Source organism: Sminthopsis crassicaudata, chromosome 3 (genome assembly GCF_048593235.1).
Source record: "Sminthopsis crassicaudata isolate SCR6 chromosome 3, ASM4859323v1, whole genome shotgun sequence".
NCBI lineage: Eukaryota > Metazoa > Chordata > Mammalia > Dasyuromorphia > Dasyuridae > Sminthopsis > Sminthopsis crassicaudata.
In genome coordinates, this window is record NC_133619.1 from 8,527,414 (window position 1) to 8,554,621 (window position 27,208).

The 27,208-nt window shown below is 44.7% G+C and overlaps 1 protein-coding gene across 2 annotated transcripts; it reads right to left on the minus strand.

The window, feature by feature from the left end:
* Window positions 1-6,297: 6,297 nt before the first annotated feature.
* NEU4 (neuraminidase 4) lies at window positions 6,298-26,482 on the minus strand. Of its 2 annotated transcripts, XM_074297918.1 has the most exons (4): window positions 25,871-26,482; window positions 15,389-15,596; window positions 13,362-13,617; window positions 6,298-10,839 (listed from the first exon to the last, which is right to left on the minus strand). In XM_074297918.1, exons 2-4 carry the CDS (start codon window positions 15,587-15,589, stop codon window positions 9,806-9,808), a joined length of 1,491 nt encoding a protein of 496 aa, XP_074154019.1. In that variant the 5' UTR covers window positions 15,590-15,596; window positions 25,871-26,482; the 3' UTR covers window positions 6,298-9,805. The 2 variants fall into 2 exon arrangements, with proteins under 2 accessions (XP_074154019.1, XP_074154020.1); XM_074297919.1 differs by lacking the exon at window positions 25,871-26,482 and having other exon boundaries at window positions 15,389-15,734.
* Between the last annotated feature and the right edge of the window lie 726 nt (window positions 26,483-27,208).

A 27,208-nucleotide genomic window follows, 5' to 3' on the forward strand; every position in this document is an offset into this window, starting at 1 on the left:
GTCTCTCTCTCTGTCTCTCTCTGTCTCTGTCTCTCTCTCTCTGTCTCTCTCTCTGTCTCTCTCTCTCTCTCTCTCTCTGTCTCTCTCTGTTTCTGTCTCTCTATCTCTATCTCTCTGTCTCTGTTTCTCTCTCTTTTGTCTCTGTTTCTCTCTGTCTATCTCTCTGTCTGTTTCTGTCTCTATCTCTGTGTGTGTGCATCTCTCTGTCTCTGTGTGTCTCTTTGTCTCTGTCTCTCTGTGTGTCTCTATATTTCTTGAGGGGTATTTTTTCATTAGGGTGGGAGATTTATGTTTTCTTTCACAACATGACTTTTATGGAAATATTTTGCATAACTTCATGTGTGCTTTCTTAATTGGGGGTGGAAATAAGAAAGAGAACCTGGAACTCAACAGTTTAAAAAAACCAAATATTATTTTAAATATAACTGGGAGGAAATATTAATTTTTTCCCCTTGAGGCTGGGGTTAAGTGACTTGCCCAGGGTCACACAGCTAGGAAGTATTAAGTATCTGAGACCAGATTTGAACTCGGGTCCACCTGAATTCAGGGCTGGTGCTCTATCCACTGCACCACCTAGCTGCCCCTAAATAAATATTTTTAAAAGAAAAAAAGAAAGCTGTGTCTTTAGAGTTCCAGTAGGAGCTGTGATGGGAAGCATGCCGCGTTTGGAGCCTTTGGGACCAGGTTATCAAACCTGGCTCTGGGTGAATCACAATCACTCTTTGCTTCAGTTTCCTCCTCCATAAAACTGTGCTATTCAATCATTTCAGTTATGCTGACTCTTCATGATCCTTTGTGGGGAGTTTCTTAGCAAAGATACTAAAGTACTTTACCATTTCCTTCTCCAGCTCATTTTACAAATGAGGAAACTGAGGCACCAAGGTGTAAAGTGACTTTCCCAAATTTGTTGAGATAATAAATAGGAGAGCCAGGTTTCAGACTTAGGTCCTCTTGGGCTAAACCCATGAAAGCATGGATGTAAAGAAGCTTCTCCTCCCCAGCCAGAGAGATGTGCAGCGGTTCAAGACTTTGAGCACCAGATGGCAGTGTTGGAACACTTGGACCACACCAAGAAGCACAGAATCCCAGAATCTTGACATTGCAAGACATTTCAGAGGCGCAACCAGCAACCCCAAATGAGCAGCTGCATTGCACGGTCGGGGATGACAGAGTCACCCTCTTCAACTACATGAAGCCATTTGTTATTCCAGCCTGTGGTTTGCTGAGAGCAAAAATGCCGTGAGGATGCTCTGGATATTCCGGCTGTTATCAGCAGCTGCTGCTCTCTGCTGAGAGCCCCACACCTCCACAGAGGATTTGGAGCTGGATGAATGCCCCCATTTTACATAAGGAGAAACTGAGGCACATAACAAGAGCTCCATCTTTGGCTACATAGATAATTGATTTACTCAGATCTCTCAGCATCCAGTGCTCCCTGCTCCTCAAAGAGTTCCACATGGTGTCCCAGATGCTCTGAAAATCTCCAGGGAGGAGCCTGGGAGTCTCCTCCTGATCGACTGGTTCCTTTCAGCCATGAGTTCAGTATATGATGTGAAAGCACATTTCAGGCGTCTCTTAAAAAAAAAAAAAAAAAAAAAAAAGAGGTCACCCTGGCGCTATGGCAACTGCCTCCTGTGGTTATCGCTTCTATCGGAGCGAAGTCAGCCACACCCAGGGCACAGAAGTGACAGGAAGCAGGGTCCTGGTCAGGTAGATCCTCTTGCCAGGAGCTCTCCGGGTCCCGCTCCTGAGGGAGGGTCACTCCCAATCCTGCCCGGGAGACAACAAGGTGCTTTGGAGCTCTCCAGGGCTTACCAGGCCAGCCCACTACCCCTCAGTTTACGCCTATGGGGCACTCTGGAGAATTCTGCAAAATTAGCCCATTAGACAATCACCATGGGCCAGAGCACAAGTCAGGTCTCTCCGAGTTCCATTTCCTGATCGCTACCAAGGCAACCTCTCTTTGGCTGATTATCTAACCAAAATAATGAGTGACATTTACAGGACTGTACATGAGTGAGTGATCACCCGAAACCTCGTGACCGCTCTTCAGAGGAGCAGCTACAGAGATTATGGTTCCTACTTAGAGATGGGGAAGCTGGGACTGAGATTGAGGGGCTTATCTGCAGCCACCCTAGCAAGGGTCAGAAGTGGGAAAGGTTTGAACCCTGGTCTCTAACACTAAGTTCGGCACTACCATTCTACAGTCACTACAAAATAAATTCACCAAAATTAACACTCGTAAAAAATGATTGATCTAGGTCCTTCCTGAACCGTAGGAGCCGTTACTAGAGAGAGTACTCAGACATCACTTCCCAATCCCTGAACACTGAACTGTACCTCTTGTAAAGGGGATGGAGGGCAACAGCCCCTCTTATCTCAAATAACCAATGATCAGGTATGATCAGGGCTTTAAATATATAAACCAGATTGTCCACATCATCGCTGCCATGTGCTAGTCTTTTCCAGAGGAGTATTTGTTAAGTCCCTAATCGTACAGGACGTTGTCCCCCAGAGTTTAGCTCACACTCCATCCCTGCCCTCACAGAACTTACAATCATCAAGCTTTATTAAGCACCAACTGTGTGCCAGACACTGCTGAACGTGAGAGATGAAATAGGAAACCATGTGGGCCTTAAGCTTATAAGGAGAGAAGGAGGAAGGGGGGAAAGGAGAGCAGGAGCTGGAGGTCAATAAACACAACTGGCTCTATCGTGCTAAGAGAAACTATAAATGATTCTGGTTGGCTGATGTGGCTTCAACTTACTCTCCAACCTAATTGTCCGCTCCCTTTCCTTGTCTTTTCACTGGCTGTCCCCAGTGTCTGAGACCAATCACCCTTGTCCCTTTCAAAATTGTTGCCATTGGTTTCTATCCAGAATTAGGTAAAGCATCACCTTCTACTGGAAGCTTCCCTAATCCTTCCCTCCACTGGTACCCAAGCTCCTGAAACATCCTGGTATATAAATGTGTGTGATCCACATACACATACGTATCTATGTATTCATGCATATACCTATATATTCTCTATATACTTGTGTAATGTCATAGAAACTTAGCTCCTTATCCCAATTCCTCTTTCACTGATGAGGAGGGTCTTCCAGAGCAAGGTGACAGGCCCCCCTCAGGGTCATGTCACTGAAGGTTATAATGTTTTTCTAATGATGGAGACTTAAGTCTCCAATCCAGTGTGTTTTCCTCTATATCCGTCACCAGTTATAATGAATATCACTCTGAAATCATCAGTACACTCTAAAGACTAGTGCTCTATTCAACCAATTAATCCCAAATAGCTTTCACAAAAGGACATTTCCCAAGAAGATATAACAAGAATAAATGTTCCTCTATATCAGGGTCAGACACAACCAGAATGATCAAACTGCAAAGATGACTTACTTGGAAAGCCATTTCAGAGTCACCTGGAACCAAACATCAAGTATGTATGAAGTATGCACCTGAGATGCACCAGGAACTGTTCACTGGAGAAACAAAAGCATGAATGGAACAGCCTAAGATGACAGGAAAAGATAATGATGAATGTTGGAGGGGATGCGGGAAAACGGGAACACTGATACATTGTTGGTGGAGTTGTGAAAGAATCCAACCATTCTGGAGAGCAATTTGGAACTATGCTCAAAAAGTTATCAAACTGTGCATACCCTTTGATCCAGCAGTGCTACTACTGGGCTTATATCCCAAAGAAATACTAAAGAAGGGAAAGGGACCTGTATGTGCCAGAGTGTTTGTGGCAGCCCTTTTCAGAGTGGCCAGAAACCGGGAACTGAGTGGATGCCCATCCATTGGGAAATGGCTGAATAAATTGTGGTATGTGAATATTATGGAATATTATTGTGCTGTAAGAAATGACCAACAGGATGATTTCAGAAAGGCCTGGAGAGACTCACAGGAACTGATGCTGAGTGAAATGAGCAGGACCCGGAGATCATTATCTACTTTAACAACAATACTATATGATGATCAATTCTGATGGATGTGGCCATTTTCAACAATGAGATGAACCAAATCAGTTCTAATTGTTCAGTGATGAAGAGAGCCATCTACACCCAGAAAGAAAACCGTGGGAACAAAGTGTGGACCACAGCACAGCATTCTCTCTCTTATTTGCTTGCATTTTGTTTTCTTTCTTCATTTTTCTTTTTCTTCCTTCTTGATGTGATTTTTCTCTTGTGAAGCAAGATAACTGGATAAATATTTATACATATATTGGATTTAACATGTATTTAACATATGTAACATGTATTGGACTACCTGCCAGCTAGGGGAGGGAGTGGAGGGAAGGAGGGGAAAATTTGGAACAGAAGGTTTTGCAAGGATCGATGTTTGAAAAATTGCCCATGCATGTGCTTTGTAAATAAAAAGCTTTTAAAAAATAAAATCATGCAATAGCCTTTGCCTTCAAGGGCATCTATTCTCTGAGGAAGACATCAATCAGTCATCCAGTCAACAAGAATTTTTATGTGTCTGAGGCTGGATTTGAACTCAGGTCTTCTTGACTCCATGTCCAGCATTCAGTCCACTCTGTTACCTAGATGCCATTGAAAAAAGTATAGAAGGAATTCTATAAAAAGAGAGGGACAATGTTCCAGATCTGCTGCAGGAACAGCCAAAGACAGAGTGGGATTGGGAGGGGGTCTGTATATAAGAAATAGAAGGCCACATTGACCAAACTGTAGAAGTCAGGAAGGGCGATAGGGAGGGTGAGGTGGTGAGATGGCACCAAGCTCTGAAGGGTTAAATACCAGATGGAGGAGGAGCTGAGAGTTAAATCTCAAAATAAGAGACAGAATTTACTGGGGGGGGAGTGACATGGTCGGAAGCAGAGCTGGGGGCCCAAGAGTGTCCAGAGAGGGGCGAGGATGTGATCAAGTACATCCAGTGGGCAGCTCAGACACCATCCAACTTTCCTCCAATGGACTTTCTCCTCATTTGCACTTGCTGAAATCCTTTGCTTCCTTCCTGCTGGGTTCAGATGTTCCTCTCCTCATGAAGATCCCTTCCTCCCCAGGCCCCCAAGGCAAGTGATGTCTCCTTTCTCCAGAGTCCCAGAGCTCTTTGTCTCTCTGAAGCCCATCATAATCTGGCTCTGCTATTATTCAGCCTCCTCACCCCCACCTCTAGCCCATAGATTATAAGTCTCTAAAGAGGCAAAGACTGGCTTTTTCATCATCGTGTCCCCAGCGCCTTGTAAGTGAATAAAGAAGGTTTGTAACTGGGATGAATGGCCCTCATAAGGCGGGCCAGATGCATTTGGACAGCTGGGCTGGACTTTCAAGAGGTGCCAGACGTGCAGCTCCCTCCACCCTTCTCCCTGTTCTCTGACTCTACATGTGGGGAAAACACAGCCTTCTCTGCAGGCTCCCTGACAAATGTCCCATCATCCCCCGCTGCTCAGATCTACCTTTGGGCTCAGGTTCAGAAAGCTGCCTCTGCTGGCAGCTTCCCCAGCACTTATGGAGGGAAGGGAAGCTAAGATGGAGACGCACCTCCCGCAGTGGTACCTTGTGTTTCCTTATCAGAACGTAAGCTTTGGGAAATCAAGGGCTGTTCAGTGCCCCGTAGCCAGCCCTTAGCACAGTGAGTGGCACTTTTTCATTCCTTACTCACTCCTTCCCTGAAGACTCTGCCCAACCTTGGGCCACCTCACAGAACACAAAACTCCAAGTGTGCATTTATTGCACTTACCGTGGTGGGATTTCCCTCCGACCTCCTTCCTTGCCTTCCCTTTCACATCCCAACGTTCGGAACCACGAGGGAGTCTAGGGGCTGCTCTGTTCTTCAGATATCTTTCCAACAACCCGTTTGGTTTTCTGTGGTGCTACCAGAGCTATAACTCAGGCAGGGAAAACAGGGGTCTGGCCCAAGGCGCTGACAAGGAGGGGCTCTCATCAACCTACCCCAAATCCAGCCCCCTCTCATCTTTCATGGATACAAAAAACCTCTTCCCTGCCATTTCCTAGCAAGAACTTACCTAGGATGAGGCTCTTCTGTACTCTACCTTTCTCCCCCGAAGCTGCTTTGGACATCATTACAGCTAGTTACAGCTCTGTCTGCCCTGGCAAAAGAGGGTGATGATGTTTGTGCTCACAGGAAGGTACAGCTAAATCCCATAGGAAGTCACAGCTAAATCCCACTGAAGGTCTCCCTGCTTCAGGCCCTCTTAGACTTTGACCTCTCCCAGTGATGAAAAGCACCCAGATGGGACAATGCCAGCCAAACCATTAGGTATCGGAGAGAACAAAGCACAGACCGCTCAATGTTCTTACCATAGATGCTTAAGAAAAATAGAACTGTTTATTTGGAAAACAGTGCATAAAGTAGTAGCTTGACTCACAAGATCCTAAAATCATTGAGCTGGATTAGGGCTTTGAGGTCCAATCCAGGATCCTCTCCACAACATACCCACCAAATGGTCATCCGATCTTCACTTGAAGAGTTCTGAGGAAGTGGGGTCTGCCAGGTGCTGAGATAGCCCATGACACTTTGGCGTATCTCCATTTGTTAGAAACCAAGCCTCAGTCTATCTTCCACCCACTGGTCCAAGTCCTGCCCTTTGGGGCCAGCAGCTGACCTTTAACACTGGGGAGCAGCTTTTATGTGGCCGGTCCCTTGTCCAGAGTAAACATCTTCACTTCCTTTCAAATATCCACACATGAGGTGATTTCCACTCACCTCATCCTCTTGGTCACTCTGCTTGAGATAATGTCCAGAGGATCAATGTCCTTCTGAAACTGTGGTGTCCAGGACCAGACATGCTGCTCCAGAGATAGTATGATGAAGGGAGGACAACGGGACCATCACCTCCCTTGTTCTGGATATTGTATTTATCATCATGCAGCCTAGAAGGCTAGCCCTTGGCTACCCTTACAAATCAAGAAATGGCCCAATCCATCAACTAAAAAACTGTCAAGCACTTAGACTTTGTGCTAATTAAGCCTAGCAGATAGGACACAGAGAATATGGAAAATTGCCCAGGCCCCCGGGAAGCTTGCGTTCTAAAGGGGTCTGCAACATGTACTTAAAAAGATCTAAAATGATTCATACAATGAGAGTCCGGGGAGGTTACATAATATAAATATGCAGTAGACTCATTCCACTGCAAAACCAAGGGCTTCTGTGACTTCCCCTACCTCTTTCACAACAAGAACAAGAGTAAAGAAGACAGAAGGCAGGAGAAGTTCGGGGTCGGGGACTGGCAACGTGTGAGGTGATCAGAGGGCAACAAAGTACAGAATAGCGTAAAGCTGAGCTAGTTCCTAAGGCTCCATTTGGAGAAATAAGGAGAGTGTAAACAGAGCAAGGGGGAGAGCTTGTCCAATCCTGAGGGCTGGAAGAACTGGAAGTCATCGTGAAGAAGTGATAAGGGGTAAGGAGAGATGGAATTATAGACAATGTGATTGTATAGAGGAATTCTAGAGTTCTTAAACTCAGAAGTGGAACACGTAGGTGAAAGTAACATTAACATTATGACTACCCTTGTGTACCTCACAGAAGGAAATCGTAGGAGATAATGAGCCTGACAGCCTGGAAAGTTAGAATATTGGAGGGCTGATCAACACATGTATTGAAGTCCCCCAGAATAATGGCTGGACTTGGGGGACAGAAGACTGAGCCAGGCACTGACCTCACTGAGAAAAGGAGGACATAATAGTGGGAGTCAGGAGATAATGGCCACCAGGCTCCATATTGGATAAGAAACAAGAGCAAGTGCTAAAAGAGAAAGTGTTTCTACAGTTTTATCACTAATTTGGCTACTACCGGTTCTTTAAATATTTGTTTAGTTTGTGCCCTCATTCATACATACCTCGTATTTAAAATATCAAAGTTTAATTCTTCTCTGATATTCTCATTTCTGCTCCTCACTGAGTCCTAAATACACAATTTTTTAAAAGTTTTTCTTCTGGTCCCAGGTCTCTTCATTGCTAATGACCCTGAACTCCAAACATGGGTGCATTGAAAGTCACTGTTCCTCCCCTTCAATACTCCTGATTAGGTCATTCAGGAGCGAGACACATGATCAGCAAAATGGTGGATCAGTAACTCTCTGCAAACTTAACACTTCAACTTCCAAACAACAAACTTATGAACTTGTTAGGATTCTTACAAGGTGCTTACAAGGTGCTAAATCACTGGAATGAATGGAGACAATAATTATCTAATTCAGGATGGTTGATCTGACCCTACAAGGAGATGTTATGGGCCAGGACTTGAAACAAGGTACTAAGTGGCATTGAGGAGACAATGGTTAGATCTAGTTTAGCATTGATTCAGTCCTACAACAAATAATGGTTTCCTAGTGATGAAGTGATTGGCGTGTGCTCAGTGGGCAGCATATAAGCAAGAAGCTCTCAGGGCCAGGGAGGACTTTTGGAAAACTTCTCAGGAGATTCAGAGTGAAGATTCATTCCCACTTCAAACTTCGTGCTGGCTGGAGAGATTCGGACAAGAGCTCTCGGGAACCAAAGAGAGAGATAGGCCTCTAAGAAAGCTCACCCGGCCCAGGAAAAGATTCAGGATTTTGAAGAACACAATAAATGATCTGGACTTTAACTCCTGGCTGCATTTTGGGATTATAGAACTGAACTGAAACTAAGGCTGCTCCCAAAAGCTCCCCAAGAAACCTGCCCTCAAGAAAACGATTACAATTTAGAGAACAGAACATCACATGAACTGATTATATAATCTCCAGAGCTTAGTGGCAAGATTAGACAAAAGGACCATTATGATCAAGCTGAAAAATATCATTCATTAACAATGGAGAACTTTCCTACTTATAGTATTTAACTAAGTTAGACATCCACCCACTTCTACTAGTCCCTGGCAGCCAACATAAGTGGGGGTTTGTGCCAGAAGCCTAGACGTAAGGTAGGGATGACCCCAAATTGCAGCAACCTTTCACAAATACTCTTAGCTCCTTAATCCCCTAGATCTAAAGAAGTGGTTCATTTGTCTAGTCATGTAAAAGGAAAGCAAAGGATGAAGGGAGGAAGCAGGCAATCTGAAAATAAAGTAATGTGCACCAATGTGCTGGGTCTGAGAGAAAGGTGGGTGAAAATGGAGCTGAGATCAGTAATTCTGGGCAGGGACCCAGGCAGGTGAATCACTTACCCCTCCTTCTAAGGAGGATTAAGGCAACTCTTCAGCCAGTGTTCAGGGCTTATGAAAGGAGGGATGGGGAATACAAGAAGAGGGATGATGGAGATGTCAAGAGAAAAAGGATCACCAAAATCCCAGGATACCAGCAGAAAAACCAACAGACAGGCTACTAAAAAAACCTGAAGGAAAAATGCATAAAAATGCAAAGAGATCTCCAAGTACAATTAGCAAATATTGCAAAATAAAGCTGAAGAGTACCCAATGGAAGACAAAATACTGTGTAATATACAAAGGTCATGGAACGTTTCAGAATGACTCAAAGGAAAAATAAAAATCGTAAGGGGAAATTTTAGGAATGAATTTAGGCGGAAAATAAAGCCCTCCATTCAGAACTGAAAAAATCAAACAGCCTAATTCATTCATTAAGGATCCTCCTGCAGGTAAAAGGTACAGCCCAAATTCTTAAAGAGCTAGCCCTATATGTATTTTGAAGCCATCAAATAAAAGAAAAAGTGAGTTTAACACATCAAACACTGTTTTAACCATGTTCCAACCTCAGTGAATGTCTACTGACAACTGAGGATATGTTCTCAAACGAGGAGAACCATTCTGTGGTATTTGGGTATTTCTATAGGTCTTGCGTGGAGACTGGACTAAAAACTCGAGGCTGTCCTGGGGTCCTTCCTGACTTTCAGGAAGTCACGCAGCTTTTCCAATGGTTCTTGCCTTCCACTTGGCAACTCTGGGTCGGTGAGCGGCCCTTTGTGGGGATATTCTCAATGACTTCAGAGAGTGTGAACAGACAGAATGAAATCTCTTCATAGGCAAACCTGGCCCCGCTTTCATAGAGGCAGGCAAAAGTGATGGCCGGGATCCCTGGAGTCGAGGGCTCTGAAAAGGGCAATTCAATCGCTGCCAAATCAGAGTATGCACTGGGCCCTTCGTAAATCACCCAGGGCTCCGTCCAGCTGTCGGCGTTTCTGGGGAAAGTACTAAGGTAGACCCCCAAGTTTACCCGAGACCTGTGACTGGTAGGGTGGGAATATAAGACCCAAGTGGGGGGCTGGAATGGGGTGGAAGGTTGAAAGACGGATCCTGAGAGAACCTGGCCCGAATCAGCAGCAGAGCTCGGAGATTCTTCCGAGATCCTCGATGGTGGATGGCACTGGGATGTCCACTTTGCAGAGGGGACTGCAATGTTTCTAACACTCTTTTCTTGGTGTTTCTGAAGTATGCGAAGCTTTTGCTGGAAGTGGGAATAATCACAGCCACCAATGAACCAGCTCTCCCCTTGTAACAGGCATTGAGAGGAGCTCCCGATGAGAGGAGCTGGGAATCCAACGATGCTGCCATGGCAACCCCGGTTGCTCTCCACTAACTTCCGGACCAGCTGTCCTGGGAAAAAGGCAGCCCCATCATCCATGCTGAGCGCCTGCACCCGGCAGCCCAGGGGACTCCTGGCATTGCAATAAAGAATATTGCTGCCATCTTCCTCATCCACGGATACCAGCTGGCACTCCCCGGTCTTCAGGTTGGGGATGAAGTCTCCAAACTGCCAGCTCCGACCATGGTCATCACTATAGAAGGTGAAGGAGTGAGGAGTGGTCTTGCAGATTTTCCCAAAGCACTCCTTGCAGTCGATGTGGTAAGTGTAAGCAGGAACAAGCAGACGCCCCGACCTCAGCTGGATGCCGTGGCCAGGACCCAAGGCAAAGGTAGCCCAGTCTGCAGAGAGAGAGAGAGAGGCTGCTGTGAATGGTGGGCAAAGGAGAAGAAAGGAGGAGGAAGGGCAGGATGGGGAGAAGGAGCAGAAGAAAGAGAGAGAGAGAAGGAGGAGGAAGAACATTAATGATCCTCTTCTAAACCCACTTTTGGAGAAGCACTTACAGAAACAAGAGCACCACGGAACATTTAGGTTCCAGCTTCAAAGCCCTTTCGAACCACTCCTTTGTATCACTTTGGGGCTGGCCCACTCCTGGTCAGCTTCCCTTTTCTGCCTCCCCTTTAGGCACTGTCTTCCCTCCATTAGATTGTAAGTTCCTTAAGGGCAGGGACTGTCTTGTTTGATTTTGCATACGCAATGATTAGCACAGAGCCTGGCAAATAGAAAATTCTTAATAAATGCTGACTCTATCATATCTAACATCTAGCTATCTCTCTATCCATTCATCTCCCGCTCCTATCAGTGCCTACTGGGTACCAGCCACTGTGCTAATGATTCAAAGTCTCAAATGAAATAGCTATTGTTTTCTAGGAGCTTCGATTCCACAAAGATTTGTATCTAATCTAAAAATAAATTAGAATCTGTTTTTCCATCTATTTTTCAAAGATACAGATATAGACAAATTTACATATATGTGCACATGTGTATATACATACATGTATAGACATATATATATATATATGTCTATACATGTATGTATATATATATACACCTACATGGAAGTATATTGTGTTAGTGATTATATAATAAATTATATTCAAATATGTATTATTAAAAATTATGTCTATAGCATATTACATTTTGCAAGAAAACTCACATATGTTACCTCATTTGGACCCCACAACAGCTTTATAAAATAGGTTCCATTATTAGCCCCTTCTTGGAGGTGAAGAAACAAAGCCAGATTCAGCCTGAGAGCTTCATGAACCTTGGAGGAACTGGGAAGCCAACAATGAGCCACTCTATCCACTGAGACACTCAGTGGCTTTTCTTGAAGCTCCCTTTCTTCTCCCCCTTTCTTGAAATTTTTTCTTTACAGTACAAGAAATAACTGCATGTTAACCAAAAACATCAGTTGTATTGTTTCTGAAATTCCCAGTGCTCTGTCCCTCTTTGAAGAAGCTTTGTCCTCTGCCTCTGTAAAAGTACTCTTCCTGTGTCTACCAGCTGCCACTCAAAGTAGACTCCAGGACAGCACTGTCAGGTCATCTGTGGCTGTATGTTCCCATGTATCCTACCATATTATGAGCATAGATTGGTTATGGGGGCTTCTAGTGTTTCAAACCTCCTCCCCTTTGTCAAAGTCCCTTTCTCCCCTTGTCTTCTTGCTTCTAGGAAATTATTTTACTTGCAAACATCTACTTAGCAAAGGGAAAAATAATCTTACCTGTAAAAAAAAAAAAAAAAAAAAAAGGAGGCAGAATCTTATAAACCCATTTATTTAATTGCCTTTCCTAGGTAGAATCAGGACACTTGGTTGTCATAAACATATGTGCAGGGAGAGTAAGAGAATATGTGGAAAGGAAGAGAAAACTGACCAAAAAAGAGACTAGAGCAATGGTTCTGAAACCCAAGTATAATAATAACTGTAACTTCCTTAAGACCTTAAGGAATACAAAGCACTTTTCAAACACGCCTACCTTTCTGACCAATTAAGAAATCTGTGAGACAGATATTCTAACAATTCCTGCAGATGAGGAACCAGGTTCAGTGATTACCAGTGGTCACATAGCTAGTGAATGTCAGAGGCAATGTTTGAACCCAGTTCTTTTTTAAGGTCAGCCCTTCTGAAACCCCAAACTCCCCAATTTGGATGCCCTCAAAGCCCTTAATACATGCCTGAAAATGCATTAGACACTCAGTAAATATTGATTATGAAGAAGTATAGATGGGAAAAGAAAGAGAAAGAGAAGAGTTGTACATAGAAACGCATAGCAAAATTATATTAGCAGCCACCTGAGCTCCTCAGTTATAGGCAACCAACCTGATGCAGGCATCCCAGAGGGAGAAGGAGAGGGAGAGAGAGTATGTAGATGGAAATAACCATAATGGCCAGAATTCCCTCAAAACCAAAGGAAATCTATTAGCTCCTGTGTTTAATCCAGTTTTACCTCTTGGTAATTAGTATATTGGGAAGTGCCTTCGATTGTGGCATTTATTAAGGGGCTCCATGTTTCCCCTGTTGGCTGTTCATCCCAGCTTGAAGTTCTAGGGGTAATGGGTCGTGAGCTGTTTCATTCTGAGGATCAGAATCCGCCTCACAGTGGTTATGTGTCAGGAAACCCCAATACCTTTTATCAACCAGGTAGTTTAGTTACCTCCAAACCCCACATATTATTAACTTGGTGTGGCTATTGTTCTTTCAAATTCTGGATCAGACTGAACAATCTAGATACCACTGAGAATTCTCCCCTTACTCCCCATTTCTCTTTTACTAACAAAAGTCTTATTTGACCCCAAATAAGGGCCAAAGCCAATCATTTTAAGTGGAGCCCTTTCACCAGCCCAGTGGCATCTCCTTTACCTTCTATAACAGAGCCAATGACTTGCTCCGTCAGGTCAGTGACAGTGCTCCAGGTGAGACCCCCATCTGAACTGGTCACATAGCAGAGGCGGGCTGCATTCTTGCCAGTCATGATCTGGAAGGATTCCGGAGTGTTGCCCAGCACAGCGATGAAGAAGAGGAAGACAGTACCAGTGAGCTCATCATACACGGGGCAGGGGTTCATGGACCGATGCTCCTCCAGAGATGCCGTCTTCACAACTCGCATGGCTCCCCACTGGAGAGGGAAGGAAAGCATCCAAACTCTCTTCTTGCTCTAAGTCTAATTCTTCCATTTACATTCATGATTCTCTCATCTCCCTTATGCACTGCACACTCCAAATTCTCTAATTTAGAAGATCTCAATTACCTTGATCAATGACTCTAAAACCTTCTAAGTTCAAGCATGTCATTGAGCCCAATGAACATCCACCCAAACCCTGTGGAAAAGGGCACTGGACTAGAGTAATGGATAAAGTACCCCAAAATAATGGATAATTCATGGAAAGCACACTGATCTTGGCCTGAGAAGTCCCAGCTTCAAACTCTGATTCTCACACTTAGCGTCATGATCTCAAGCAAGTCAATTAACCTCTGAGTCTCAGTTTCCCCATCTGTAAAATGAGGGTAATAACACTGAGGGAGAAGGACCAGGGCTGTTTTTTCATTTTTTCTTTCATCCTACCAATATGGTTCAGTCCCAGAGAGTCTCCTTGAGCACTGAGAGCTAAAGAGACTTGAGTGAAGGTCAGAGATAGTTTCAGTCATTCAGGCACTAAGAGAAGATCTTACCCACTACCTACTGTGCAAGGTGCCCCCGAGGATCTTGCATAGAATCATAGATTTAGATAGAGCTAGAAGGCCATCTACTCCTACCCCTTCATTTTACAAATGAAGAAACTAAAGTTCAAAGAGATTAAATAATTTGGTCACAGAAGTAGTAATGGAAGTGGGATTTGAAGCCGGGTCCTCTGACTCTAGAGTAAGAGCTCTTTTCACCATACACACTGCCTCCTATGAAGCACTAGAAGAAAACATTACTGTGAAAATGGTGAGTATGTTCAGGTGTGGGGGAACTGGTCGTGTATTTGTGGCATATATTGTTTACTTGAATGAGCAAAGAATCTAGAAAAGAAGTTCCTGACCTGAATTCCAGAACAGATTTCAGAATATCCATCGATTTGGATGGGAAAAAATTACGTGTCTATTCTCACTGGCCTCTAGCTGAAACTTAGCATTTCCTTCTGTTGTGAATGTAGACAATAAAAGGTCTATAGACTTCCCTTGATTATCAAAAAAGCATACATGACCTAAAAAAGATGAAGATCTTTGATCTAGGACTTATTCTCTCCTATTATGGGACCTCTCTCCATTAATGGAGACGCAAAGCTTATGCAAGACTCTTGACTCTGTTCATTGATGATGATGATAATGATGATGATAGCTGTGTGTGTGTGTGTGTGTGTGTGTGTGTGTGTGTGTGTGTGTGTGTGACTTCAGGGTTTGCTTTACATACATTACATAAATCTCTTTTGACCCCCATAAAAACCCCATAAGGAAAGGTCCTATGGTCATTATTGTCCCCATTTGACAGATGACTCAGAGAGGTTATTAGCCTAAGGTCACACAGCTCTTAAGTGTCAGGCCATAGATTCAGCTCCCTGATAGCTCCTGACTCCACTCCCAGCATCTGGAGCCAATACACCATACTGCCTCCTGATGCTGCTGCACATGCTAGCTTTAATCCACTCCTTTCCAGAAAGCTCAGCTTCCACAGAAGATAGGGACCCCCCCCCAACTTCTGGCACTGCTCCTGCCCTGCTGCTGCAGAAGTGTTGGGCTCTATACATGAGATGTTGATGCTCCACCTGAGTCTCACAAAGAAGCCCATCAGTTCAATAAATAGAATCCACAATTTTCCCACAATCTCTCAACAGTCCTTCGCCCAAAGTCATCTGTGTTTCTCATGTTTCCATGGAAGGCGACTCAATGGTTCACATGCCACTTACCTCCACATAGGTCTTATAGAAGGCACCTCTTCTCAGAACCAGCACATTTGCATGGGAATCATCAGGGCTAAACCTCTCCTCTGCAAAGGCCAGCAGAGTGGCCTTCTTGGGGACATAGAGCAGGGCAGGTATCCTATAGGTCACGCCACCTTCCTCCCTCTCAAACAGCACCGTCCGAGCTGGGAAGTATGGGCTACTCATGGCTCTCCTGGAAGAAAAGAAAGGATACAGTATGTAAGAAGCATAAGAGATGGGGTAGAAAAAAATAAACCAAAGACTCTGGGGCTCAGTCTAAACCTCCCATTTAAATTTTTGTTAAATATTTGTTTTAAGACATTCACAGAGCATCTATCTAAAACCATCAGCAAACATCATATGTAATGGGGACAAACTAGAAGCATTCTCAATAAGATCAGGGGTGAGACAAGGTTGCCCACTATCACCATTACTAATCAATATTGTATTATAAACATTATTTTTAGCAACAAGAAGAAAAAGAAACTAAAGGAAATAAAGTAGGTAATGAGAAAACAAAAAGTATCACTCCTTGCAGATTATACCATGGTATACTTACAGAATCCTAGGGAATTGACTAAAAACTACTAGAAACAATTCACAACTTTGGCAAAATTGCAAGATACAAAATAAATCCACAAAAATCACCAGCACTTCTATATGATACCATCAAAATCCAGCAGCAAGATATACAAAGAAAAATTTCATTTAAAATAAGGCATTCACAAATAAGGTCTACTTTTTCTCCAGGCAGATGAAGTAGACAGATAACTGCAGTGTTTTGAGAGAAAGGCATCAGAGTCACAGAATCAAAGATGAAAAAGAATTCCAGGGACATCTAATCCCACCTGTAGCAGAAAATAATCCCTTCCACGATATGCTTTGATAAGTAGTCACTGAAACTTTGCTTAAAGACTTCCAATGAGGAAGAACTTTCTTAGGCAGCCCATTTCAGATAGCTTTGATAAAAGAGTAACTAGGTAAATAAAAGCAGTTCCACAGTGTGATCCTCAGGACCATGGCAATCAGGACCATGGACAGAAGTGGGCATTAATGCACCCAAGGAGTTGCTCACACCAGCACCCACCAGGTCTTTTCTTATCTTGGAGAATGATTTAGTTTGGAGAGTAAGTCTCCTATCAAACCCATCACTTCCTTAGGAAGGAGTTTAGTTGAGTTACATAAAAAAGTAATCAATACAAGCAACAGGTTATAGGAGAAGGGACTATCAATGGATCCCAACCCTTGGACAGAATTTGCTTCACTCCTGATAATTCCAGCTAAAGGGTGAAATAAAAATTTCCATGCTTATTCTCCTTTTATAGTTAAGGATAACAAGGCAGATGAATGTTAATGATTAGTCCAGGGTCACAAACCTAGTAAATGTCTGAGACTAACTAATGCCTTCCTGACTCCAAACCCCAGTGTTCTATTCATCATCAACTGCAAGCAAGTTCCAGATATAATTCTACTATCTGAGGAAGTTTTTTCCCCTTATATCAAGTCTAAATTTACTTCTTTGTACCATCTATCCAATTACTAGTTCTTCCTTCTAAGGTCAAACAGAACAGGTCCACTCTCTCCTCTATCATAGACCTTCAGATAACTGAAGTTCTCTTGTCCCTCTCGGTTCTCCCCCTTCTTTCAAACAATCCTCAAGTGGCAGGGGCTGAATGCCCTTCCTCTTCCTAATTACGCTCTCTAGATACACTCTAGCTTCTCCTCGTCCTTCCCAAAATGTGGGACTCAGAGCTGGACACAATACTGTAATTGTGGTCTGACTGGGGCATGAGGAAGAAGAACCATCCTTGATCTATGCTCAATTCAATTCAAGAAGAACTTCCTAGAGTAATTGAATTGGACCTTGAAAGAAGGCATGAGGGAAAGAGGGATGAGAGAGATGGAGAGGTCCATCCCATTTATAGGAGAAGGCATCAGACAAATGTGGAGACTACAGAAAAATGGAGCAGTCGCTTTTGTCTGCTCTGCAAAGAAGAATAGTGTGAGATATTACCCACAAAAAAACATGTAGCCCCTGGAGCTGCCTGGCTTAGTTGCTGAATTTCCATTTGGCCTTCCCAAATTTAGTCCCTGTCAAAATGCAAATGCCCCTTGGAAGAATACATAATTAAGCTGTTGACTCTGACTCAGAGAAAGGTTGTGATGGGAAGAGGGGCTGAGTTGAAAAATATGACAATGGACAGCTGAGTGGAGCCCACAAGAAGGGGACCAGTCAATAAATTGTGGCGTGAAACTTTGCCCCCGGGTGCTATCACAAGAGGAGAGGAGCATGCTTCCTCAATATAGCTCTTATCATCTGAGCTGCTCCATGTCATGGCTGCTCTAGGGCTGCCATTCTGTCTCATGGCCTCATCCTTTCTTTCTCAGCCTTCATGAGGGTGCAGGCTAGAATTCAAGTGGGGTGAACTTCATCCTGTCCCAGAGCAATTGCACACACAGTTAAAGACGATTTTATGTATCGCCACTGTCCTTTTCTCTGATCGCCTGCCACTCAGCTCACTCACATCTATTTTGAGATGACATTTACTCAGCTTTGGACTCAAATCACAGAGGCCAGCTTCCAGCAAAGGGCCATTCTCCTGCCTCCTCTCTCAGTTGCCATGGAGATCCACATCATAGGTCTGCATGGAAACAGTGGAGTTGGCTAAAATTGATATCCAGGGTTCATGTCCAGCACACATCAATGAATGAGAATGAGAGCAATGTTCAGTTAAGCCTGGTGTCAGAAAGGAAAATAAGCAGGCAAGGCTTCAGCTCCCATCCTGGGACCATAAAATCAAAGAGAGCTGGAATAAACCTCCAGATCTCTCTAGTGACTTACACATGAGGAGGGAGCCCCAGAAAAGATGAGTGATGACCAGTGTCACAAAAGCACTGACAGACCCAAGTCTTTTGTCTCCAAATCCAAAGGGGGGACTATAAGAACTGGGGAGAGATTGCAACTTTCTCCACCAAAATCACTCTCGATGGCCCATTGGTCCAAGAAATCAATCCTCTCCCCTGACTAAACTAGGAGAGTTGAAGAACCCAGAGTTGGAGAGGATTTCAGGGGACATGGTTAATCAAGCATCAAACATTTCTCGAAGGAATCTCCTCTACCATATATTCAATAAGTGAGCATCCCCACAGTATCTCCTGGAATACAAAACTCACTACCTACCCGGACAGCCCCTCTAAGAAAGGTTTCTTCGTTTCAAGCCTAAACTTGTGGCTTCCACTCTTGGCTCCAGTTTTATCCTCTGCTGTCAAAAAGAACAAATCCTTCTTTAAGATTACAGCCCTTCAAATATTTGAAGACAGGATTTACGGGAGTGGAAAGGAAGGTCTCTCTAAGGGCTGGGATTTGTTGCTTTATGTGTCCAGGGTGTCGCTTAGGGTCCAGGACATCCCACTTGTTTGATAATTTTTATTCAAATCTGACCACGTGGTATTCTCTCGGCAAAGATACTGGTTGCCATTTCCTTCTCCAGCTCATTTTACAGATGAAGAAACTGAGGTAAACAGGGTGAGTGTAATTTTTTTGTGTAATTTTATGATCCTAGGCAAATCACTTAATCTCTCTTAATCTCTAAGATAGGGAAGATAAAACTGAAATAATGTTTGTAAAGTTTATTATTCCCCTCAGCTTGATTGGCTTGTCTACCAAGAGAGCTTCTGGGGTGTGGTCGCTGTGCATCTCTTGAAGCAACAAGTGGGAGCTAAAAGTGGATGAGCAGCTTTGAAAAGGGCTCAGCAAGCCCTCAGGGCAGAAGTGCCAGTCTTCCCTGAATGCCCCATGTACCCCAACAGGTCTCAGACCCATTGGTGACCCCCAGCATGATGACAGAATGGTCAGATGAGAACAATGTATGTCACTGGCCGGGAAGCAGGCTCTGTGAAGTGCTTGGAGCTTGGTCAGCCATCAAGGACATGAGCTCATCCCCTACATCCTGAGTCATCATCAATTGTCTTGTCCCTGGACTCCAGTGATTCTGGAAGATCTACCAGGCTGATGACTTTGTGCGACTCTTGCTTCTCTTAAATCCAATTCACACAAGTCAAAAAATCACTCATGATATCACCAGCCCTTTTCATTTTTTTATTTTTATTTTTTGGCCCTTTTTGAAAATAAAAGACTAACAGCATTACAATTATCACCACTGCCATTATCATTGCTGCAATCATCATCCTAAGGCTCCAACGAGATGCTATGACCTCTAAAGTTCTCTCTGGATCTAAGAGTCTGGGCTTCTGTGTTAGCTTTCCCAAATGCCCAGCAGCTGGCTGCCCACTCCCAGTCAGCTGCCCCCTAAAGTGCCCGTCACATCCCCAGTTGGGACAACCAAAGGCCATTTGCCCCCACAAGATGCCTGTCTCTCACAGAGATACAACCCTCCCAGGAGACGTCTGTGAGACTGTAGATATGGAGATAATTCAACTGCATTAAATTCAGAGCCCAATTATTCAGTTCTTACACTGTGCCATAGCTCAGTGATGGCAGCCATTGCAGGAAAGGCAAAGAATACACGCAATCTTAGAATACAAACAACTCAAAAGGTGAGACAGATCGCAAGTCTTACACTGGGAAATTGATGCTGACTTTCAGTCCAATTATCCACATTTTGGGGGAAGATTAAACAGCAAAATTCACCACAATAATAGCTAACATACATTTCTCATTGGATCTTGTGATCCAATGCCTGTTTTACAGAGGGGGAAACTGAGGCTGGTGTGTGCCTGAGTCAGGTTTTGAACTCAGTTCATTATGATGCTAGCTCTATGGGATGATCCACACTGTCTGCTCAGCCAGCAAACACAATCCTTATATAAAGATTAAAAAAAACAAAAACTCAAGGGCAACACAGGTTAGAATTCACTTCAGACAGAAGTTTATCTCACACTATCATGGCACTGATTTATACCCACACACAAGAAGTGGAGGAAGGTACCGCAGGCTTAGAGAGAGCTGGCAGACGAAGCCATATCCCCCAATTGTAGAGGAAGCAAGGAGGGCCACAAATGAACGGGAAACGAGATTGAGAAGCCGACATTTGAGACCTCTTTCTATCACTGGGGACAAGTCACTGGATGCTCTTACTCCAGCTCTTAATTTTAGGAAGTAGAAGTAGCTATTCAAAAGATGAGAAATCTGTGCCAGAGGCAACATGTTTTGAGAGCCATGGGGGACCTGCTTTCAATATCTCTCCAAGAGGGGAATAGTTCAAAAGAATGGAATAGATAACTGAGAGTTACTGAGAAGGCCCTGGAGCATCCCAGCGCTTGATGAAATTATTTCTTAGGTTATTAGGAAGCATTCACAAGCCTTCTCTCACCTTTCATTGCTTCATAAAACCCTGAGAGAATGGCCCATGCTGAGGTCACAGCTATACTTGAAGAGAGCCTGAGAAAGGATAATTGCCTCTAGCAGACCAAATCTTCCCAGAAGCCCTATAGATGGAGAGACTCTAAGGCCCTGTTGCGATTCTGGTTTCTTACTCAGAGAAAAAAAGCATTTGGTCAGGGATGCAAGGCATAAACTTCTCCAATACCTATCAAAGTTTTATAAGCCAATAGTAAGATCATATAAGATCCTAAGCTAGATGGAACTACAAGAACGTCTGTTTAATCATCTACTAAGTGTCAATATTGTGCAAGTTATAAAGCAAGGGGACTTCCATTGCTTCCCCTGTGCCCTATGGAACTCCTGTTCCATTGTTAACTACAATGTTAGTTCTATTGTTACTTTTACCCTCAAGCTGGAAATTACTCTTTATATATTTTTACTTAATTTCCTATATAAGCTCTATGAGGAGAGGAGCTATTTATTCTGGTCTTGTCTTTGCGTACTCAGCTTCTGGAGCAATGTCTGAATCTATTAGGCATTATCGAATTGAATTAAAATGAATTGAATCCTAATAGACCAAAACCTCTGAAGATTCAAAATTTCAGGATACCCAAAGGGCAATGAAGAGATTCAGGGTGGGAGTAAATAAACTGTGGGATGTGGCCAATGGCGAATAACAGGAAGTTGTATAAAAAACAACCTCCGAGACATGAATGAGCACAAAGGTAGGTGGAGAGATGTACCCAACAATCCGTAGGTTTCCTCTGATCCTGTTACTCCATTGCTGAATTAGTTTATTTTTTTCTTGGTTCTGCTTCTCCAGACTTTGCCACCATGCCTCAACTGCCTTCTCAACATGGAACTTCCCTCAGCGTGGGGTGTGGACCCTTCTCCCCGGGACTCCCAAGGAGGGCAGTTCCTTCTTCGACTTTCCAGCTTCATTTTATTTCTCATTTTCCCCATTTTTGAGAGCAGGAACTGTTTTTGTTGTTGTTGTTCTTGTTGTATTTGTATGCCCCTTACATACCATGGTGTCTGGTACATAGTCAGCGTTTAACAAATTCTTATTGACCAAGTGGCCGGCTGAATTCAGGCCCTCATTGTGTCTCATCCTCCTCACGGGCCTTCTAGACAGTTGCCAATACCTCACATTTTCCAAACTGCCATTCCCAAAGCACACACTCAATCACGCCACTCTCACTCAAGAAGCTACAAACTCCTTGGCCAAGAAAGACATCACCAAGAACTGCACGGGATGAAAAAGTCTGGGAAAGGCCGATATGTGGACTGCAAAGAAGGAATCCTGGCATTATTGATGAGATCCTTGATCCATCAAAGTACAGAAGGACATTGTGAACCTGCCCCCCACCACACACATGATCCTTGGATTTTGATGGAGGAGCACAAGTGAGCAGAATCCTAGAGAAAGTCAGAGACACCTGGGAGCAGAATTCATAAGCAAAAGGTCCTGACACTACCTTAGAGCATTGAGTCTAGAGTCAGGAAGATTGTGTTCACATCCAACCTCCGAACCTAGCTCCGTTATTTTGGGCAAGTCATTTTGCTCGCTTTCTTCATCTGTGAAATAGGGGCAGTATCCACCTATCTTGTTCTCAAGAGCAAATGAGATAATATTTGTAAAGCACTTTGCAAACCTTAAAGAGTTAGTTAAATGTTTGTCACTATGATCATCATCATTATCAGTCATTGTTATCATCCTCCTCAAGGCCCTACCAAGATGCCAGAGACATGACTCTCCAACTGCCTCTTGCTCAAACCATGGGTAATGAATTGGGAGCTCAGGACAAGGGAGGCTGAAATCATCTCCTGAGCCTGGCCCAGGGCCACGTGGAAATTTTACTTTATTTCCCTTTGCTGGAGAGAAGAGAAGAAAGAGAAGTTGAAGCTTATTGTGGGGTAAGATCATCAGATGAGATTCAGGAGGATCATCAAAATTAGAAGTGATCATCTCAGAGAGCCCAACCTTCTCCTTCTGCAGGAAAGGAAAAAAGCTCAGAGAGGTTACACAGCCAGCTAGCAGTAGAACCTCCATTTGAACCCAGATCCACTGTTTTCAAAATCTCTGCTCTTTCATCAAATAGTTCACTGATGCCGGACAATAACAAAAGAATTCAGGAAAGAGAGGAAAGAAATGAGAAAGAAGGAAGGAAGGGGGAGAGACAAAGAGAGAGGGAGGGAGGGAGGAAGGGAGGAAGGAAGGGAAAGAGGAAGGAAGGGAGGAAGGAAAAGAAGGAGGAAGGGAGGAAAGGAGGGAGAGAGGGAAGGAAAAAGGGAGGGAGGAAGAAAGGAAAGGAGGAGGGAAGGGAGGAATGAAGGGAGGGAGGAAGGGAGGAAAGGAGGGAGGGAGGAAGGGAGGAAAGGAGGGAGGGAGGGAGGAAGGGAGGAAGGAAGGGAGGGAGGGAGGAAGAGAGGAAAGGAGGGAGGGAGGAAGGGAGGAAAGGAGGGAGGGAGGAAGGGAGGAAGGAAGGGAGGGAGGGAGGAAGGGAGGAAAGGAGGGAGGGAGGAAGGGAGGAAGGAAGGGAGGGAGGGAGGAAGGGAGGAAGGGAGGGAGGGAGGGAGGAAGGGAGGAAAGGAGGGAGGAAGGAAGGGAGGAAGGGAGGGAGGGAGGGAGGAAGGAAGGAAGGGAGGGAGGGAGGGAGGGAGGAAGGAAGGGAGGGAGGAAGGAAGGAAGGAAGGAAGGAAGGAAAGAGAGAGAGAGAAAGAAAGAGTGGGTGAGAGATAATCAGCAAATCACCACCATGTCTTATCTAATACTGAAACCTAGGATGACAGCTGCCAGGCCAAAGTGATCTTAGAGATAGTCTCTCCCAAATACCTTGTTTTACAGATGAGGAAGCAAAAGCCGGGAGAACCCCACTGATTGCTCCAAGTTCACAGAACTGCGCCTCAGCCCCAGGTATCTGGCTGCAAACCCATCATCCTGAGCTTCAACCAAGCTCCACTGTCCAAGCTTAGCAGATATTTGGAAGTCACCAGTCTTTGTTTCTAGAGTTTGTGTCTTTCTGGAAAAGTATATTGAAAGGAATGGTCCACAAACATGATGTCTTTTGGAGGCAGAGAACAGACAAGGGACACTTTGTAAAGCACTCAGTGCTATATAAAGTCAAAAAAAGACAGAGACAAAGTCACAAAGACAGAAACAAGAAATAGAGAGACAGGGTGACAGAGACAGAGAGAAAGAGACCGACAGATGTCATATAACTCTGGGTTATCACAAGAAAAAGTCTAGGACCAAAGGAAAAAGAGAGACAGAGCAAGCAAAATGACTTTGTTGGCTCACATTCTATGAGTGGGCATTATTATGAGACAGACAGAAAAGGCGGTCTCTCCCAAGAGGCAGAGCACACTCTGGAACCCCGGAGCCCTACAGAAAGAGGAATTCTGGAGAGAGGGAGGTAGAAGCTGAGGAGGAGCTGGCCCCAGCTGGATTGCCAGTGCCAGGTGCAGGGCATCTTGCTGCGGGCTCCTTGGGGAATCAGAAGGCACCTCTCCCAGCTGGCAGGTGCCAGGTTATTACGGAGATAATCATCACCTGCTCTCAGTGCTGTTCTCCCAGAATGCCCTCCACCTGCAGTGTGCTCTCTTCATTAGCTCAGTATGAGCCAATAGCTGCCAGGTTGCAAGGCAGACTCATACAAGTGCCTCAGTCTCATTTTAAAAAAAAAAGAAGAAAAGAAAAAAAGGTCCCCTCCATTCCCTATCTGTCCAAATATCTACTCTGCCTTGAACAAAGCAACTTTGATGAGCCCAGCTCCCTAGGCAGTAATATCCTGGGGGAAAGGGGAGAGGAGGAGGGTTCCACGGAGTAAAGCAGTTGGAAAATCATATGAGCTGAATCATTCCCCCTGCTCCTCCACCCACCATGCACTTTGGTGTGCTTGGTAGGTGGGAGCTGGTGTAAAAAAAAAAAAAAAAAGACTTTGGGATCTGAATGGGGATGGAGTTTTTTCAAACGGAGATGAAGGTTTTAGGTGGAGGATGAAGAGTTCCTCGAAGAGCATCCTTGCTGTGAGGGATCCTCTGAGTGAGAGACAGAGCATGGGAGCTGGAGCCAGAAAAGTCGGGCTTCTGACTCCTGCTGGCTGCGGGACCTGAGCAAGTCACTGAGCAAGTTCCAGTGCCAGTCTCCACAAAATGGAGCTAACACCTTGCAGAGCCCCCCCAAAGCTGCCATGAACCTAAAGGAGCTTCCACATGCCATCTGTAAAAGAACCCTGAAGCCCGGAGCACCAGCTAGCGGCCCACCCTGTCTGCTCCCCCTCCTCAGAATTAAGTGGAATGACCTCTGAGCCTGTTTTCTCATCTGTAAAGTGGAAATAGCAATACCGGTGATCCATGGCACTCACCGTGGTTCTGAAAAGCAAATGAGCAGTTTCTCTAACCCACTTAAGCTCTAGGTCAACATTGGTGCTTCTGATTCTTGCGCTTGCTGTTATTTGTCTAAGTCAGCACTGTTGTAGCAACTGGGGAAAGCCTGCCTCAGACCCGGGGAGGTTCCGGTCCAAATCCTGATTCTGACAGCCTGACTGGGTGACACTGAACGAGGCTCCGGTCACCGAACCTCAAAAGCCCAACATCCCCAGACTGTGAGCTTCAGAGTAGACGCCAATGTGGATTGGTGAAGAGAGTTTCCACACTGGGAGTCACCTAGACAGATAATGATATGTCCAGACCAGTGAGGGGTGGGGGTAGAGGGAGAAAAGACTCAGAGAATGCAAATACCCAGGTTCAATATGCAGGGGGTCGGGGGTGGGGGGAGATCTGTCACCACAGGCAACATGACCTAATAGAGCACTAGACGCAGGGAAGGAAGACCTGAATTCAAATTCTACCTCCAATATTTACTAGCTGACCCTGGGCAAGTCATTAAGAGCTCTGCCTCTGCTTCCTTATCTGTAAAATCAGGGTTTTGGATCTATTCCTATGGTTCTGGGATCCCAGTCTCTTCAGATGGCACACACAGCCACTTGGCAGGAGCACCAGACTGGCAACATGTCCTCCAAAGGGCAGAGCTGGGCACCAGGAGTCCCGGGCCCCGGATAGAGAAAGGTTTTCTTGGTAACAGCAGGACTGGGGGAGAGAGAGAAATAAAATCCACTTACCAGCTTCTTTCTTGATGAGTTGTATCCTGTTTTAAGCCAAGACCCAGCCTTGGCCCAGGAGCCTATAGAGCCATCTTTTTTCAGCCTTGGGGCCCTTGGATGCCCACTGACTCCTGTTCAGTGACTAAGGAGAGGTCCTCAGGAGTCCACTCAGCTACTGCCTGAGGGAAGGTGTTCTTGCCCAGATGCCTCCACTCAGCAGACTCTGCTTCCCTCCACCCTGGGGCTCTCTCCTGCTCTCTCGTTCTCTCTGCCCCTCTCTGGTCTCTTCTCCCAACCCTCTCTAATAGACAGCCCAGTCAATGACCTGGAAAGAGAGCCATGAGTCAGCAGCAGAGGCTCACATAGGCGTCCAGACAAGCAGACCATTGTGGGGCAGCCAGGGGCACGTGTGTGGTTGGCGGCCGCCCAGGCGATGGGACCCATCCAGGGATTCACAGCATCTGAGCGGGACCCGGAGCCCACATTCAGAGATGTGCACAGTCAACACCTCAACCCTCCAGAATGTACGGGGGGAAGTCCCATACACCCCCACCAAGTGAGAGCAGCAGCTCAGAGAATAAATTGATGGAGATTTGGATCCTCCTGTGAGAATAAAGGAGAGTTATAAAATTAATTTTAAAAATTAATAAAAAAAGAGAATAAAGGAGAGAACCTAAAAGTTGAAAAGAAACAAACTTCCCTACTTATACAACTGGCCCTGTTACTGAGATTATTATAATAGCCTTCTAAAGAGATTTCCCTCATCTCTTTATCCCTCATCTCTAGCCCAACCTCCTTGCAACTGCCAAAACAATCTTCACAGGTGTTAAACTCATTACTCCCTTGCTCAACAGCTTTTGTGGCTCCCCATTGCCTCTGATAAAAGACAACCTCTTCTGCCTGGTATTAAAGAGCCTCCACCATCTGACTCCAGCCAGCCTTCTTCTACTTTCATCTATCCCCTTCACATATTCTGATTTCCAGCCAAAATACACCACTAACCATTGGCCAATGCAGCATCCCATCATCCTGTTCTATGCATTTTTTCAATCTTGCCCATATCTACTTTCCCCTCGTCTTCACCTTTTGGAATCCTCATCTTCCTTCAGGAAGCTCAGGAGCTTCTCTCCTCCAGGAAGCCTCGCCCATTCTCCACTTTTGGGAAAAGGCCCCCTCGAATCACCTAATATTTCCTTATTTGTTGTCATTGTTGGGTTGTTGGGGGTGGGAAAGGAAAGCAGGGCCATTACACATGTTCCCCTTTCAAACGTGTTCCAAAGTGTTTTACTTGAACTCAGATTAAGTAGAGACACGATTAAAAAAAAAAAAAAAAAAAAAAGAATCTGCTCATCAAAG

What these genes read in the sequence shown, in the direction of transcription:
- NEU4 (XM_074297918.1), bottom strand. Translation starts at nt 15,589, where the DNA reads ATGAGTAGCCCATACTTCCCAGCTCGGACGGTGCTGTTTGAGAGGGAG. An exon ending in TCTATAAGACCTATGTGGAG is followed by an intron (nt 13,618 to 15,388) that starts GTAAGTGGCATG and finishes TTCCCTCTCCAG; the next exon opens with TGGGGAGCCATGCGAGTTGT. An exon ending in CATTGGCTCTGTTATAGAAG is followed by an intron (nt 10,840 to 13,361) that starts GTAAAGGAGATG and finishes CTCTCTCTGCAG; the next exon opens with ACTGGGCTACCTTTGCCTTG.